Source organism: Podarcis raffonei, chromosome 1, assembly GCF_027172205.1.
Source record: "Podarcis raffonei isolate rPodRaf1 chromosome 1, rPodRaf1.pri, whole genome shotgun sequence".
NCBI classification, from domain to species: domain Eukaryota; kingdom Metazoa; phylum Chordata; class Lepidosauria; order Squamata; family Lacertidae; genus Podarcis; species Podarcis raffonei.
In genome coordinates, this window is record NC_070602.1 from 76689493 (window position 1) to 76707809 (window position 18317).

General features: G+C 44.6%; 1 protein-coding gene across 3 annotated transcripts in view; it reads right to left on the minus strand.

The window, feature by feature from the left end:
• Positions 1-18317, minus strand: part of CD151 (CD151 molecule (Raph blood group)) — a 41559-nt gene that overhangs the window by 16322 nt on the left and 6920 nt on the right. For 2 of the 3 annotated variants that reach the window (XM_053394775.1, XM_053394793.1), the window contains exons 2-3: positions 3194-3295; positions 2383-2574 (exon numbers count right to left, since the gene is read on the minus strand). In XM_053394775.1, coding sequence (XP_053250750.1) covers positions 2383-2574; positions 3194-3277 — 276 coding nt within the window. In that variant the 5' untranslated portion in view covers positions 3278-3295. Of the gene's footprint in view, positions 1-2382; positions 2575-3193; positions 3307-18317 lie in introns of all 3 variants that reach the window. The other variant, XM_053394784.1, reaches the window with a different exon arrangement.

Below are 18317 nucleotides of genomic sequence, written 5' to 3' on the forward strand. Positions count from 1 at the left end.
GTGACTAGGCAAGGATCTTCTCAGTTGTGGTGCCCTATCACACAGAGTGTTTCCAACCACTGGAAAACCTATGAAGTTCTATGCTGCTCTTGAAAAGTTTTTTTAAAGACCAGCATGTGTGTTTTTTATGCTCTTTAATAACTGCCTTTCAATCTTTCATCTGAGGGATTTAATTTTCTTATTTACTTCCTTTGCTAGCTGCCCTGGAAATACACACTAGTGAAGGTCATAGCATAAATGTGATTTAACTGAACAGTAGAAGTTAGAAGGGTTTCTCTGCCAGGCAGCCTTCAGTCTGTGAGAACACTGCATCAGCCATTCACTCACCCCACAAAGTGTTGCTGAAGCCTCAGACCAACTGCATGCTTGGACAAGGTATCCCTTTCATACCATGAGAATGAGTAACCTAGCAGCGCTCTGGCTAACCAAAATGGGAGACTGAAATTGAACAGAAACACACCTTAACCCAAGGGACCGCTTTCTTGCTTTCTTTTTGGAGACAAGTTAGTCAGAGCTACTGACATCATCCCTTTGTCCAGCTTGTACATTAAGGAAAGAGGAAACAATCAACTAAGGAGCTGGAAAGTTGTAATTTCCAGTGCTTGTGTTCTCACATTGTCCCCTTTGAAAGTACACTCCTCCTCCCACAACCAGACCACTGAGGAGATATATCTATATGTATATTTCTCCAATGGCAGAACAATCAGGGCTGATAGAAAAGTCCAGATTTAAAACAGCACAGCTGTAAGACATCTAATATATATAGAAGCACGTTTCTTCTTTAAGAGGTGAGGTTGGAGCAGGAAGACAGAATCCATCAGAGTTCTTATTAGTCAAAGAGAGCTGCCTTTGGGGCAGGGAGGGGATGATATTCCACAACTGGGAAGGAAGATCAGTTAAATATCCTATGTGAATCATCTACTGGAGTACCTCCAAAATAAAGTTTTATGGAAGTCATATGATCTGAGTTGGAGGGGTGGGGGAGGAGAGAGAGAGACCCCACACTTTCTAATTCAGTGGGCCATCTACATACAATCATCATTATAAAGGAATATCTTCTAGCTTTCAATCATTATGGCTATAAAATAACACAACCGACACATCACTTCTCAAACTTTCGTTCATCATGATGATCCACAAAGACTATCCTTACATATGACATTCTGTACTGAGCATCAAGATTATGACATTGAAAGAAACTGGGGTTACCTGGTGCAAAGTGGCCCTCTAGACTTGTGAAAATATGCTTGGGGTATGGCAGCCTTTGCCAATCTGGTGCCTTCCCTCCAGCTGCGTTGGACTACAGCTCCCATGGTGGTGGCTGGGGCTGATGGGAGTTGTAGTCCAACGCAGCTGGAGGGAAGGCGCCAGGCTGACGAAGGCTGGGATATGGGCTTAAGCTCAGGATTGGCAGAAGCCTTTGAGCCAACTCTGCCTGGCTGGCCACAAAGTGTTTGTTGTGCATGCTGCTTAACTAAACCGGAGGCCAAGAGACAGGCAACAATAGATCTGTCACAACCAGCCACTCAGGGGAGGGGAGAATGGCAACAAAAGGCTCTTTTGTTCCCAAGAGACAATCATTAGTTTTCTGCGGCAAAACAACAAAAAAGGACAGTACCAAATTTTTCATCTGTAATTGCTGGCTTGGAAAGACAGAAACAAAAAGGGAGAAGTCTTCTGCACACTGGGCCATTGTGTGCCTGCCAAGAGGGATTGGTATGGTCTACAGGCCATGTCAGCTCCAGTATCATCACAAGCCATGAGAAATACCACTTCAGAAATATCATAGCACTTTCTTTGTCCTTACTGTACGGTGTCCCTGCGAAAGAGGCCTCTAACTCACGCCTTCCTTTTTCACTGCTGCACTGGCAGAGAACGCACCCATTTCCCAGCCCCACCAACACATTTAGTTGGAGCAAGCCTACTTTTCACATTATACTCTGACACACTTTCTGCAACACAAGTATTCCTATTGATGTCAGAAAGAGGAGCATATGAAGGATCTCATAGGATCACAGGAAGATGCCTTACACAAGTCTAGCCATGCCTCTGAATACTAGTTGCTGGAAACTGCAGGTGGGCAGAATGCTCTTGAGCTTAGGTCCCGCTTGCGGGCTTCTCAGAGGCATCTGGCTGGGATGCAGGGCTTGATGGGCCACTGGCCTGATCCAACAGGGGTTATGTTCACTGGTCCATCTAGTTCAGTATTGCAGACACTGACTGGCAGTAGCTTCCCAAGGGCTGAATTAGTGGTGGGTCTCCCCAACCAAACATTTCTCTCTTTCTGTCTTAACCCCTATTTCCCTGCTACAATTTACCATGGCTCTCCATGTCGATCCCTGCCTACACTGAGTTCTTCCCCCTTGCTCAAAGAACACTCACCACTCTCAGGAGGCTCCGCTGCTCCCTGAATGTAGCACAGCAGCCCAAGATGCCGGTGATCATGACCACAACGCCTGCCACCACCAGGATGTAGGCTGTTGCCATGTATGTATTGGACTGCAGGAGGCTTATGTAATCGCTCTTTTCAGCCAGGGTCCAGATGCCCACTGCCATCACAGCTCCACCTGCCAGCTTAAGAGAGAAAGGAAGATAATGAGTTAAATGCAGCTGGGGTAGAGAAAACATGAGGCACCATTATCTAGCAGAACCACCTATTGCCTCATCAGTGGCGGATCACCAAGGCCTGATTCAGGGTCCCTTGGCAGAGGGGCTCCTGCTGATCTCAATGCGGATCTAAGTTCAAGTGAAGTACCTTTTCACTCTTATCCTTGCCTATGACACTGCTTTGAAGATTTCTAATGGTCACTTTTGACGGAAGCTATGGGAAGAAAGAAAGGCCTATGTATGTGTAGAGGGCCTCCAGCCCTCCTGGAACTTACCACTTCAGAAGACAATCTGGGGATAACCCAGTGGAATGCTCCCCTATGGCTATGCCACCAACACCCCATCTTCAGAAAGCTATCAGGGAGAAGTTCTAACCTAGCACTCACCTCAATATGGCTGTGCTTTTTGAGAAATAAAGGAGCAGCTAGAAGCTAAGCTCCAACTGTCTGCTAATTTTGGAGCAGACTGGCTGTTCTCTTTAAATCATGCAGAAGAGCATTAAAAGTCATCCTAATCGCCCCATTGCTCCCGGATACTCCCAAATTCATAGTACAAATCAGCAAAATTGTTAAAGCTGGCTCCTTACCCAGAAAAAGAAGTTGAAGATGAAGAGGAGATATTTGAGACAGATGGTCCCACATGTTTCCTTGTTTTCAGAGTAGTCACGCATTGTCGCAATTTAGCAGGGCTGTGGAAAAGCTTCAAGAAAAGGGAAGACTTCTGTTAGAAAACCCTTTCCCCCTTTGACACCCAGTGTGCAACTGTCAACCGGCTTTCTTCTGTATTCAACCACCACTCTTAATAGGCATTGCCAAGATGTAACTTAAGAAACACATAAGGGGAAAAACATGGCTGGTAATACTGCAAGCCCACCCTGTCAGTTCCAGGACAGGTCAATGGAAGCTGCTTTGTACCCAGTCAGACCACTGGTCCATCTGTTGTCTACACTGACCAGAAGTGGATCTCCAGGGACTGACCCTGGAGGAACCTTCTGCATGCAAAACAGATGCTTTACCGCTCAGCTACAGCCCTTTCCCTACTATTACCGCTGGTGTTAAGATCACTATGTGCCAGGGCACATCTCCACCAATCTATGGCCCCCTGCTGAGGCTAGCAGGTATGTGGTCATATAGCCAAAAGTCTTCTTCAAGGTAGACTAGGTTCAGGCTATCCAAAATTTCATAAGCCAGAAATGGGGAAACCTGTTGTCTTCCTGATGTTGTTGGACTACAACTCCCCTCAACAACCCTGACAACTGGCCATGCTGGCTGGGGCTGATGGGAGTCCAGAGACATCCAGAGAGCCACCCCCCCCATCCTTGTTATAAGCTTTCACTAGCACCTTGGATTGTGCTGGAAAACCACAAAAACCCAGAGCACAGGCATATGAGAAATCATCTTGCTCAGGTTCCCCTAATGACGTCGAGCTAGAAACAGCAGCCCACTCCTAGATTTCATGTGCAGTTAAGTGTTTGGTGAAGAAGTTTTCCCTTTTTTCCTCCCTCACATGATTCGGAAGCTATGTCACCTCCTCAGGAACTGGTACATGACACTGGGGGCAGGAGGAGATTCCCAGAATGCGAATATTTCCATGTCTGAGCCATCTGTCCCTCAGTCTGTCCCTTTTACCCAATTATGCAAGGAAAGTTTTATTCTTTTTCTCTTAGGATATATGACAGCATAGCTGGCAGCAAGTAGGGTTCACAAGCAAAGGGGAGAGGCTGAGAGATGACAGCATACATCCAAGATAGTAAAAGGGAGAGAACAACAAGGCTCCTTCCTTGGCTTCCTGACAGCCCAGTCTTCATGAGAAATTACCGCACAGCTCTGCCAAAACATAAAAAGGAGCTTCAGAGGCATCCATTGGTCCTCAAAGGTCCCACTCTCATCCACTGCTCCCCCACCAAGACCACTCGGGATATACTGCTTGTATAAGATGAGAGATTTACTGTCCCCAGGACAAAAAACAAAATCCTTTTGTTTATCTATAGATATAACAGATTATATCAACAATTGAAACAGACATACGTGCTACAAAAATAAACTGGCTTTGCTGTCATGATTCCCTCCCCCCCTCCCAAAAAAACCAGGATCCTAGCAACTACAGTTTTCCCTGTCTGGCACTTTGACTGGCTTTCATGTTCTGCTGCTTGCTCATGGTCCAGCTCTACCCCACCTCTCTTTGGATGATCAGAAACCTGTTCATCCTCACCCTGTAGGGATGATTCATCCTGAAATGAACACCCTCCCATTTCCGTGGGCTTTCCCCCCAAGGGTCTGTTTAAGAGATGCTCTGCAACCTTTTTGATGTTAAGCACCAGGCATCTGGTTCCATTCTGTTTCAAGCAGAGGATCCCCTCTCAGTGGTACAGGCCCAGCTTATCCCAAAACATTCCCCAATGCCCCAAACACCTTAATCTTTCTCCCTGTGTAACCATCTCATCTAAACCATCTCATCTACACATAGAGACAGCTCAGTTTCACTTAACTAACTCACCCTGCACATGGAACACGGTGGCATTTCAGAGAAAGCTACCACCTCAGAAGTTGCAGTCTTCAATGTTACCTTCCAGTTCTGCACAACTACAGTTCTCCTTCTCATTGGTGCAGACCTGCTCACACAAACACTGACTTCCTCCTCTGCACAATCTAACAGGCTATCTAAACTATGGGTGGCGCCTATAACCTTCATCTCAGAAGGCAAGTTGCCATCCGGTCTACAAACCTCTCACAAACCCAGCTCTTCATGGATACAATTATGATTGAATTGCCCCCTACTCCCTGGAGGTACATACGCAGTGCAAGGATGACTTCCATTACCTTTATACAGTATGGATAAATGCACATCCCAGTCCCAGAAGGATGCAAAATTTCCGCTCATAATCCTAGAAACCCAGGGTCATTCAGTGAAGCTGAACGGTGATGGATTTAGGACAGATCAACACACATTGATGGTCACCAACTTAGATGGCCTTCGAAGGAGATTAGATAAATTCACTGAGGATAAGACTATCAATGGCTGCAAGTAGTGATGCCTGTATATTACATCCAGTACCAGAGGCAATAAATCTCTGAAAACCAGCTTCTGGGAACACAAGAGGGAGATTGCTATGGTGGTGAGTGTCCTGTTTCTACACTTCCAACTGGCATCTAGCTGGCTACTGTTGAGAAACAGAACGTTAGGCTAGATAGGCCTGTGGCTCTTCTTGTGGTTACCAGGAGAAATGGCTGCAAGTTTTCTATTAAGCAAAAAGTTCCAAGCACTGCAACCTTTCCGCACAGGGCAGTTGTTTCATCTCCTTGGATCATTTTGGTTGGTTGACCTTTTTCTGAACGAGAGTCTGTACCTCTCCTCGCCCCTGCAGAATGCTGGTAAGGATTGCAGTTTGCTGGGCTGATTCCAGATCAGTGCAGCAGAGGCCACATCTATGATGAGATGTACCATCACAGTGCATGAATCAGTTCTTTCAACCCTTGTATGGACATGTCACAGCTGGAAGAAGTTGGAAGCATCATGTTAACTATGGAACAAGACACCCAAAAGTAAATGCTACCAGCTGCTTTAAAGTATTATATTTCCATTTTAAAGCTGCACTCAACTGCACATTAACCATGTTCTCATATTTTCTCTCCCAGTGAGGGACAGCATTTAGCTATGCATGACTCTGATCCAACATGCTTAAAATATGTGGGTAGCTTGACTAGACTTCTGTGTGTACATAATAAACACAATTTGAAGTTTTTGGGTTCTGATTAATGCTTATTGAACTGGTCTATTAGCCACATGTTCACGAAGCTCTAAAAGCTACATGGGATCTTGTTAGTCCCATCCCCATCTTCCACGAGTTGCATAGCACTGCTAGTAAAGCAAACAAGATTGTGAAGAGGTGCTAAAAGAGGGCTCTCCCATCGATTTTAGTGTTGTAGTCAGAGAACAGCAGAAGGTTTATGAAGCATGCTGATTTATGGAGGACGGATGGCCAGTGAGTCATAGAACAATCATTGCTGTCTCCACTGGCCCTGGCCAGGAATAGCATCTCATTGAACAACGAAACTGTTCTTGCATTTAAATCAGCAACCCAAGGAAAGTACTACTGGAAATTAAACAAGCTATACAGACCATCCCACTTCACTGCTAGCATATTCTTTTCATTTCCATCAAGAGGAACGAATCAGTCTTTTCTACAGTGCTCTGGAAATGCAAAGTCAACACAACTCACAGGAACAGACTATCTAGCACCAGAGCTGTATATGCTGCACTAAAATTCCCAGCCCAGAATTTTGTGTTCTAGTATCCTGCATTCCATTCCAAGGAAATCTGGGTTCTGCAACCTATGTGAATTAGGCAAAGCCAGCAAGTGATTATATTGCTTATTCTGCTTTTGCAAAAAACACACACACCAAAAAACAAAAACAAAAAAACCTCACCCCACTAATTGGAAAACTTGCTCGGTCCCACCCCTTGAACTTCTTTGATTCAACATGACTGCCTATACATTTTCACAATGGTAGGGGCTAGAAATTTCTCTTTAAAACAAGGGGAGTTGGAAAGGTGGGGTTTTGAGGGTGTTCTCTTATTTGCACTCAATAGAAATGTACTAGCCTACATTTGCAGAGCACACAAAATCCTTCACTGCACTCATAGTGTTGATCCAATCAAGGGCAAAGTTCAGGAAACCACTGCAAGTCCCTGCTTATCAGAAGAAAGGAGGCAAAGATCCCTTTAGCTTTAGGCACATTGCCTCAGTCTGAACACAGGAGATTGCAAGTTTAAAACCACCCAAGGCATTATTTCCCCTTTCAATCAAGCCTAGCCCCGCCCCATCCCTGCCGCACCTTAATTCACATAGCATTGCATCACTGTGCACACAAATCTGACTTCAAACACAAAGTGTAAAGCTGAAGAAAAAAATGGGATGAGCACTGGCACACTGGTTATGTGACAAGTCACCAGCTAGGCATAAAGGGGCGCTACCACAAAGTCAACTTTGCAACAGTACTGTCTCGGCACAACAGCTTGGTTAGATCAACTGAAACACGGCAGTGAACCTATTAACTAAACACTCAATTTGCACTTCACTTGTAGTTACACAAAATGGATGCCTAATATAATAATATTCTCCTCTAGCAGCCATAGGAAAGGAATGCCGCTATATCTTAAGGAGGGCTGTAAAAAAGAGGGATGTGGTTGCAACTGGCAACTTTCAAATCTAGGCCTAGTGAGCTGTTTTGCTTACAGAGAAAGGAAATTAGAATTGAACTACTATTAGGAGAAACTGCACCTCTCCCTCTTCAAAGGGTAAGGTGGTTCATCCTCAAATCAAACTTATGCTCAGTCTGAAAACCAGAAGTGCTCACACTTAAGATAGTGGTTGACCCATGAGTCGAAAGCAGAATTTTCTCTGTGAGCCTCAGCACAGCATTTCAATCCATTTTTCATTTCTTTTTGCTTTTAACTTGTTATTAACTTGATATGATTTTATTGTTTGGTTTTATGTTTTTATATTGTTGCAAACATTTTTCTGATACAGCAGTATATAAATATTTTAATAAATTCTCTGCCTGCAACTTCAGGCTTGCAGGAAAAAGGAATCACAGAGTTGAAAGAGATCACAAAGGCCAGCAAACCCAACCACATGCCAAGACATAGATGCCCACACATCAACCTACTGCTACAAAACCTCACTAGTGTGCCCAGACAAGCAGAGGCCAATGAAACTCCACCAAACTTAGGAAGTGTTTAGATTTGGGGTGCTCTTTGGTTCCACCCCTCTTTCTACACAGCCTGTGTTTCATTCTAAGACATTCTGTTCTCATTCACCTAATGAGTTATTGGCTGCACAAGACCATGCAAAGCATAACATGCAGAATTCTCTGGAGCTGTTTATACATATCTCAAGATGTTCTTTATTAGCAAGACTACAAAGATCCTGCAGGCAATGTCATCTTGTTACTTACAAATGCATACACAGAGAAGGAAATTACCGCAGTTCCTCATGCTCACCATCAGCTTTTCTGCTAATGAAAGCAGGCATGTAATTCTTTTGGGGTCCTCATTCACCAGCTAAGCAAGGAAAAGGAATCAGAAAGGGAGTGAGATGCCCTTCTACGTTCCTCCCAAAGCTCCCTTCTCCCCCTAGCATAGAAAAAGATCACGTTTGGTAAGTTAAAGTAGGATTTAGAAACTCTTCAAAGGTCAGGTTCATGTGCTTTTCCATATATCAGCCAGAAAACACAGGCAGTAAAACTTAGCTTGGTTATAGTGGTGAAAGTATAAATTATTGGGATAGGAATAGAAGAATGGCTTGGAGCAAACAGCTCATATCACGTTCCATGCTGAGCTTCTCAGGTAGACTGAAGGGGAACAACAGGTTTGATTACCTTCCTCTCAAGGTGGGGGGGGGGGAGAATTGATCTAGCTAAGCCTGGCAGGACAGCTCACTCTATGGTATTAACCCCTTCATGTGCTAATTAGACTGGAGCATGTTGGTTCTAAGAGGCTGGTTATCCCACAAGATCTACCACTTGATTCCAATCTACCTTTTGTCCACCCATTTATACAGCACATTTGCACACACATGTGTTTTTAAGCATTTTTGTAACTCACAATGAACATTAGGCATGGGCAAGTGAGATAAAGTGATTTTCCAAGCCACATACACAAAGCCTGTTACAAGGGTAGGGCCCAGCTCTCTCTCAACTGCTCTAACTCTCCAGTCACATATACAGTGGTACCTTGCAAGGCGAAATTAATTCGTTCCACGAGTTTTTTCTTCTTGCGAGTTATTTGTCTTGCGAAGCACGGTTTCCCATAGGAATGCATTGAAAATCAATTAATGCGTTCCTATGGAAACCGCTTGCCAGGCTGGCGGTACGGAGAAGGGCTTTTCTCTCCACCGCAAGCCTTCAGAACAAGTCCGGGAACAGAGGAGAAGGCGCGCAGCGCTTCTCCTCTGTTCCCAGGGCTTGCGGTGGGAGGAGGGTTTTTCCTCCCCACCGCCAACATTCAGAACAGCATTCTGAATGTTGGCAGTGGGGAGGAAAACCCTCCTCCCACCGCAAGTCTTCAGGACAGGTCCGGGAACAGAGTGGAAGGTGCGCTGCGCTTCTCCTCTGTCCCCGGACCTGTTCTGAAGGCTGGCGGTCCACCGCCAGCCTTCAGAACAGCCTTCCGAAGGCTGGTGCAGTGTGGTGAGAGCCAGTGTGGTGTAGTGGTTAAGAGCGGTAGTGTCGTAACCTGGGGAACCGGGTTCGTGTCTCCGCTCCTCCACATGCAGCTGCTGGGTGACCTTGGGCCAGTCACACTTCTTTGAAGTCTCTCAGCCCCACTTACCTCACAGAGTGTTTGTTGTGGGGGAGGAAGGGAAAGGAGATTGTTAGCCGCTTTGAGACTCCTGAATGGGAGTGAAAGGCGGGATATCAAATCCAAACTCTTCTTCTTCTTCCGCCCCACCGCCAGCCTTCGGAGCAGCCTTCCGAAGGCTGGCGGGGGGAGGAGGTCTCTCCGCCCCACCGCCAGCCTTCGGAGGAGCCTTCCGAAGGCTGGCGGGGGGAGGAGGTCTCTCCGCCCCACCGCCAGCCTTCGGAAGAGGTCCGGGGACAGTGGGGAAGACGCGCTGCGCTTCCCCGCTGTCCCCGGAGATTTCCCTATGGGCTTTCATCTTGCGAAGCAAGCCCATAGGGAAATTCGTCTGGCGAAGCACCTCGAAAAACGGAAAACTCTTTCTTCTTGCGAGTTTTCCGTCTTGCAAGGCATTCGTCTTGCGAGGTACCACTGTATTACACCTACTTTGGGGGCTCCTCCCCAAGTAATGTCAAGCATGCATATGCTCTGCAAAGCCATTTGTTCACACAAACATATAATTACAGACTATATACATCTATTGAGTCACACACATGTTGCCAGATACACTTGTCTCAACCTGTACAGGAACAAAGAAAGTAGGTCCTGAAGCTATTTCTGCTTTAACCTATCCTGAGTTTAGATCTAAACACTAAACAGGACCTTAGGAAACAAAGGCCAAGCAATCCTTACATTTAAACGGAAACATAAGTCAACAAAAATAGCACAAACTGAGCATTACCAACCCAAAAAGTGAAAGCTCTTTTTCGGGGGGGGCAGAGGCTGCCTGCACATTTAGTCTGTGTTACATTTGTTTTTGGCAAGGGTGTCAATGTTTTGTCTGGTTTTCTTTTTGAGGGAAAGCATCACCATTTTTTCCTCTGTGAAATGGGTATTTTGTGATGCCAACAGCAATTTCTTCAATTTCAAATGTGTTTCTGTGCCCAAAAAGGTTTCACGTTGTGTGTGAACCTGACCAAAGGCTTAAAACTATGGTTGAAGGAGAAATAAGGTTGCCATATTTCAAAAAAATTAGACACAAAAGTTGTTGAGCTATTTTGGAATACATTAGGCATATCTTGCAATAAATATTTCTACTTAGGGTTGCCATACATCCAGATTTTCCCGGACGTTTTGCCAATTTCCACCCGGATACTGCTTCCAACTGCAGTATTCCAGGTATGTCCAGGAAATTCCAGACATATGGCAACCCTAAGTAGAAATATTTATTGCAAGATATGCCTAATGCATTCCAGTATATAATTTTATTGGAGGGTGTTTTTTAAAAAGATAGCAGGACAAGTAAGTCAACAGAATGTTAAACAAAATATTTCTTCATCTATTCATCATATTCTTAACTTATAGGCAGCTCAAGCATAATTTAACCCTTTAAAACAATTTCAAAAACATCAAACCCCAACAAAAATGGTTAAAACAAACTAACCAATTTAATCATTCTCTGTACAGCACCCATGATCTCAAAAAAACATAACAAGCCACAATAATAAATAACAATTCTAAAAAATGTGTTTACCCTGGTCTCTGGACTTCTTTTGAATAGTAACATTTAAAAATCCTTAATAAAAATGTTAGGTAACTGTTAGTCAAGTCTTGAAACATGCATAAGGTCATATATTTATGATGAGCACTCTGCAAATTCTGTATGACTAAGAAAGTGTCTACATCAGATAACAACAGACAAAAATAACTGTTTGCAAAGACAATAGACATGTGGTTCTAAAACCCTTCAGTATCTCCACAGAGTTAAAAACAGAGCTGATAGCAGCTCTACTCATGGACTAACATGCAGGGATGTTTAAAAGTAAGCCTGCACACTTACCAACAAACAAAAGCCACAAACCACTCTTCCTTGCTCTCAAATACAAGACTAACTCATGCAAACATTATTAGGGCTTGCCTTTTAACCCATGTCGGCTTTGTAAACTATTTGAATGAGCCAACAGGGAGGTGGAGGAAAAGGTCATGGAAATTTGCCCTCAATCAGAAGACCATGATTTCCCTCCCACCCAAAAAAAGTAAGATTTGCCCACAGTGCTCCCTCACTTAGACTTTACAGTCCCTGTTTTCTACAGAGATTTCTTGAGAGATCCATAGAAAGCAAACAGTTGCCAAAGACTCCTGGTTATTATAATCTTTATCCCACAATTAAGCTGTTCATCTTTAAGATGCCGTTGGACTTTTTGGTTGGTTTTTTAAAACTCTGCCAAACTGCACCTGATGACATTAGGAAGTTTGCCTGAACAAGGTCTGCATGACTTGCTCTATGAAGAGCAAATATGTTCTCTGCAGTTTTAAGACCAAATATTTGGGGAAACACTGCTGCCATTGACAGGCACAAACCTGAACCCATCTAAATTAATTCCTCTATTATCAAGACGCTTGTGGGAAAGAAAGGAACCTCAGACACAAGCCACCTGATTCTTATATGGCTTCCAATGCCTAAAATGCATGGTTCCTAGAGAGCTTAACTGAATGTTAAACAGTTTGGAAAGCAGACACACACACAAGCCTGACCAATCTTATACCAGCTTGGGAGAAATACACACTGAGCGAGGAGGAACTTTTCACATTTGTTATCCCTATGTTGCAATAGGAGGCATTCATGTGTACACACTATACCTGTAAAATGCATTTCCCCCCTCAAAGAATTCTGGGCTGTAAAGTTTACACCTCATGGAGTTACCATTCCCAGCAACCCATTAACAGATTACAGTGCCCAGAATTCTTTGAGGCAGAAAATGTGCTTCAAATGTGCTTTAAAGGTATAGTGTGTCTGTAGTTGGAGTAAAATTACAGGGCTTTGGTTGAAAGAAGTTGCCAGGGAACTATTTCCCAGGTATTCTATAAACCAGCACTAAAGGCAGTCATCACAGGGCTGCCATTGCCATGATGCTACATAACTGATGGTCGTCACAGCATTGCCAGGAATAGGATCCAATTTGTCAGGGCTAGTCCTCAGCGTTGACCAGCTTAGTGTAAAGCCAAAAGGTGTCAAGAGTAGCATTTGAAAAGAAGGCAGGGTTATAATTCATTTTCAGTGTATTTTCTGGGTCTGAGTGGCCCAAAGGAATAGGAGTGTTAACAATACCCCAAAATAGGTATTGCCAAAGCTGTGTGGTGTTTTATATCACAAAATATCAAAAAGCCTCCATAAATCTTAGTTGGTACTGACGTGTTCCAGTTGAGGTTCACAGTTAACCTCTCCCCACCCCACCCCAAAAAACAGATATTGTGTTATCACATCAAAACTTACAATGATGTTTTGTGCCACAGAACACAGGTTTAGTGTCACTTCCCACAAAACTACACAACACTTTTGTTTTCTGAGGCAATACTAGATGGGGGGGGGTTGGAGCTAACAATCCTTAAAGAAATGACTGTTAAGGAAGCAAGGGTGCTGATGGAAACAATGGCACAAGGAATATCAATTTCTGGAAACCACTAGGAGTGTGCTCATGCACTTAGGTTCTGCTTTGAGCTTCCCAGAGGCAACTGAGTGGCTACTGTTAGAACAGGATACTGGAGCAGTTGTGCAGGCTCAAAAATCTCTTCCTTCACCCTACAGACTGGCTCTGATGGAAGGTTTGCTGCATTAATAACATTGCTGAAGGAGTATAATGAGCATGGTAGGAGTTAACAAGCTAAATGTGTTAAATGTGTAGCCCAGTGAGTTCAGGGGGCAAAGCGTGGGGCATGTGGGCATATTTGTAATGCGATTTCTTTTCTGGGTCACTGAGATGGTCTAGGGCTAGGCTGAGGCCTAGTTCTGAGAATTTGGATCCTGTTCCTTGGGAGTGCTGTGGTTGCCACCAATTGTTTTCTAGAAATATAGGAAGCGGCCTTATACCAAGACAGGCCATTGGCTCCTCTGGCTCAGCACTGGAAACTGGCAGCAGCTCTCCAGGATTTAATGGAGGGCTCCTTCTGTATGCTCTACCACTGAGCTATGGCTCTGGTCTCAGCTGCACAGATGTGGCCCTGGGTCTTCCAGTTGCTGATCTCTATTTTAAACCCACAGCTAAGGGAAAATGCATTTGGTCAGTAGAAAGGATTTTATTTCACAATCTGCAGAGTTTAAGGAGAATTATCTCTGGCCTCAACCAAGCATATTTTAGAGAACTGTTTAGCTAATGACAAAGCCTGTGTGTGTGTGTGTGTGTGTGTGTAGGAGAGAGAGAGAGAGAGAGAGAGAGAGAGAGAAGATCCTCTGTGTATTCAATAATATCATCTTACAGAGAGTGCTATAGAATCCTCAAGAGAGACAGTTGGCTCCGTTGTGTTTATATTGGGAAGTCAGCCTCCAAGACAGCTCTCTGAGGGGGTGATTGATGGAAACACCACTGCATAGAACATCATCATCTTAAATAAAGCTCCTTTCATTCTAAAAGTACTTTGCACCATTGATTTACAGGAGCCACTTCAACAGTTATTGAGATGAGAAGAACAATAAAAAAGGACTAGAGTCTTTCAGTGAAGTGTCAAGAGTGAGGCTCAGGAACACAACCCTTTTCGATCTGGCCTAACTTTGCTAAACCCAGCCTCACTCCAGGCACTTTCACAAGGAAAGCTAATTTCTTGCAACTGAAGCCCTAATGCAGGACTACTGTGTGTTGCTGCTGGGTAGGGAGGAAAGAAAATATCAGACCACCGATTTTAGGAAGAGAGTTAAAAACAAGCTGAAATAACCTGCTGTGGATTCTGATGCAAAATGACTGTGAAAGTCAGGATATAAATTTGCATGAATTGGTAATTTCTCCCCTTCCCTCAAGTCTAATTGCCTTGGGATGGAGTGAGGAGATTTTCTGTAGTGAGGGAAAGAGAGGTGAGAGGAAGAGGGGGAGGGGGAGAAAGAAGAGGAGGGCCTCTTGCTCTGGCCCTGCCCACTTTGAGCTACAGCCCCGCCTACCCCTTGCCCCAGGTGCAGCGGTTCTTAACCTGTGGGTCACCAGATGTTGTTGGACTACAGCTCCCATCATCCCTGAGCTCTGGCCTTGCTAGCTAGGGGTGATGGGAGTTATAGTTCAACAACATCTGGGAACCCACAGGTTGAGAAAGGCTGCCCCAGGGAATGAAGCCTTCAACTTTTCCGTAGAAGCAAAGCAAATTCTGTGACAAAATAAAGAGCACTAATGATTATGCACTTAAAACAGACAGAAGGGACTTGTGGACAACTTCTGCTCTCCTTGTGTGATGTCTCTTCTAAAATAGTCAGCTTGAGAGCAGAAGTTGTCCACAAATCCCTCCTGTCTGTTTTAAGTGCATAATCATTAGTGCCCTTTATTTTGTCACAGAATTGGCTGCTTAAGAGGAAAACTGAGGAAGTGAGTCACACAACTTAGGCCTGAGCAAAAGATTAGTCTATAAATACTTCTTGAAAATACTGACAAATGGAAGGAAACAGATGATAAAAGGAGGAGATTCACTGATAAACGGACACCTAAGAAAAATGCACACTGATGAAGAGAAATCTTGGGCATAAGAAAATTGATGGTGGATGAGTGAAGAGGCAAGAGTTCTAGAAATAAGATAGTGACTCATAACCGAAACAGGGAGACATGTAATTATTGCTTAATACACAGGATTCTGATTGTGTGATTAGGAATGTATTGACAGGGATGGAGATTTCCTTGCTAGAGTTTATGAGGACATAGCTTTCATATTCCCACCTCTTTAGAGTTGAGGTGGCTGGTGACCATGAACAGGGCCTTCTTACTTTTCACATCCCACCTTTGGAATTCACTTCCCAAAGAAACAGAGTTAGCACGTCTCCACTCTCATTTATATGGCAAGCATATTCAAAACATTTCTCTTGGGCATTTTCCTAAAGATTGCTGCCTCTAATTTGTTCCCTTTCTCTGATGTAGTCTTGGTGTGTTTGGCTCTATTGGCTTTTTTAAATGCATTTTTTAAAAAATAAGTCAACTTTTTAACATGATTTGATAGTTTTACATGAGCCACCTTAATAATTTAATAATAATAATAATTTATTATTTATACCCCACCCATCTGGCTTTGTTTCCCAAGCCACTCTGGGCGGATTCCAAAAGAAGATTAAAAATACATTACAACATCAGTCATTAAAAACTTCCCTAAACTTCCCTAAACAGGGCTGCCTTCAGATGTCTTCTAAACGTCAGGTAGTTGTTTATTTCCTTGACATCTGATGGGAGGGTATTCCACAGGGTGGGCGCCACTACCGAGAAGGCCCTCTGCCTGGTACCCTGCAACTTCGCTTCTCACAGTGAGGGAACCGCCAGAAGGCCCTCGGCGCTGGACCTCAGTGTCTGGGTTGAACAATGGGGGTGGAGACACTCCTTGACATCAAATGATGGAAAGGCAACATAGGTGCCAACTATAGGAGGCCCAGGAGGCCTGGGGGCTCTGATGCAACTTCCGGTACAAACCGGAAGTCGCGTTGGGAGGTCTTGCGAGGACTCAGGCATGATCTCCGAGGCCCCACAAGGCCTGGGCCCCAAGCTGGCGCCCGTGAAAGTCAAGATATAAATATATTAAATAAATGTAGCAGAACCTGCTGGAAATGAGCTGCCTGGGTCCACCAATCCACGCTGGCAGAGATGGGAGCCCTTGCTTTTTAACAAGAGGAACATTTAGCACACACCAAGAGCAGGAATACACATTATCAACAGCCGTGAAACCAATGATTTACCATAATCTGAATGGACCAGAAATGGATGCAAATGTAATTTCAGGATGTGCCACTAACTTGCAGCAGAGCCAGGGACCACTTTTCCAGCCACATTTCTGTTCCTTTCTTACAGCAAGCCGTGGACAGATTTACACAAGTTTCCCTGCCTTCCATTTTGAAATCCAAGCACATTTGTCACTATTAATAAATAGGAAGCCTCATTCCTATCCTTTCCAGAGGAAGGGAAGGGGACTGCTCAGAGTTGGGGGTGCAGTATACTGCATTGTCCAAAACCACGGCTGTAATTCCATGCACACTTACTTTGGAGTAAACACTACTAAAACGAGTGGGACTTACTTCTGAATAAAGATGCATCAGTGCCAGTGAGAGGATGGTTCTCAGTCAAGCTCCCCTCCCGGCTCTGTTGCTACAACAGCCATAACCACCAACTAAACCAGATCCTGAAATTAATCCTCCGGGGAACCAAAATTAACAGTGCTTGTTGCTAAAAACACAAGTGCTTCCCTCTCCCTATATTCCCCACCTTCCCAGCGCCACATAGTTTTGAGAGGACCCAGCAAAATTGTTGCTCAGCTGCTTTGAAGAGCTCTCTGTATACATCAGAGGGAAATCAATGGGCAGTCCATCAACAAAAAGACAAGGGTGGTTTAAAAAGGCAGTTTATTGGCAAGCCAGACGCCAATGCTGGAGGGAAGGCACAGCAGCACCTAAACTCTGCAACAAAACTGTGGAAAGCACATTTCTCTGAATGTGGAACTGACACAGTCAGCCCAGTTCCAGTTCCCATAGCAAATCCTCTACACACCAGAGGTTTTCAACCTTTCTGAGTCCACGGCTCCCTTGACCAACTACTTTCTTTCTGCGGAACCCCTGTGAGGCTCAGAAGCCCAGTTATGTCACCCCTTGTCTGCAGAGCTAGCAGCATTTCACTCCTTTTTGAACACCCTCCCTCGTGGAATATTCTCTCAGCCTCCTCTCCTGTCTCCTTGGGTGTCCTTGGGCAGCCACTTCTCCCCCGTGCTCCAAAGAGATGTGCCTCCTCATGCTGCCCCACAGGGACCTGGGCAGAGGATGCCCTCAGGCTCAGTGGCCCAACAGAGACTGGCCAAAGGTGAACATGAAGCAGCAGTGGCAGCAGCAGGGCTGCCACAACAAACAGCTGTGCAAGCCTTTAGAAGGCAGAAACTCAAGAGGGCATCAAAAGAGGGAGGGAAAGAAAGAAGGATAGAGGCCAGTGTTGACTGTGGCACCCCTGACCATCATTCAAGGCACCCCAGGGTACCACGGCACACTGGTTGAAAAACACTGCTCTACACTACAGCATGGCTGGCTTACCCGTCGCCCTCAGGATGTTGCTGAACTATAAAGCCCATCACCTCTGACCACTGGGCCATGCTGGTCAGGTTTGATAGGAATGTCAGTCCAGCAATATCTGGAGGACTAATTAGCCACCTCTGCTTCCACAAGGTAGTGGAAGCACTCCCACAAAGGGATCAGTACACAGTTTACCGCACTGTTAAAATGCTTATACACAGTGCCTATCAAAGTGAATGTAGCTAAATGGCTCTTTTCTTTTCTTTTCTTTCTTGTTTTAAGCAGCAGGATTCTAAATAATTTCACATAAAAGAAGCACTTGTGTTGCTCCCTTTGTTTTCAGCTGACATCTATCTATTGAACACAA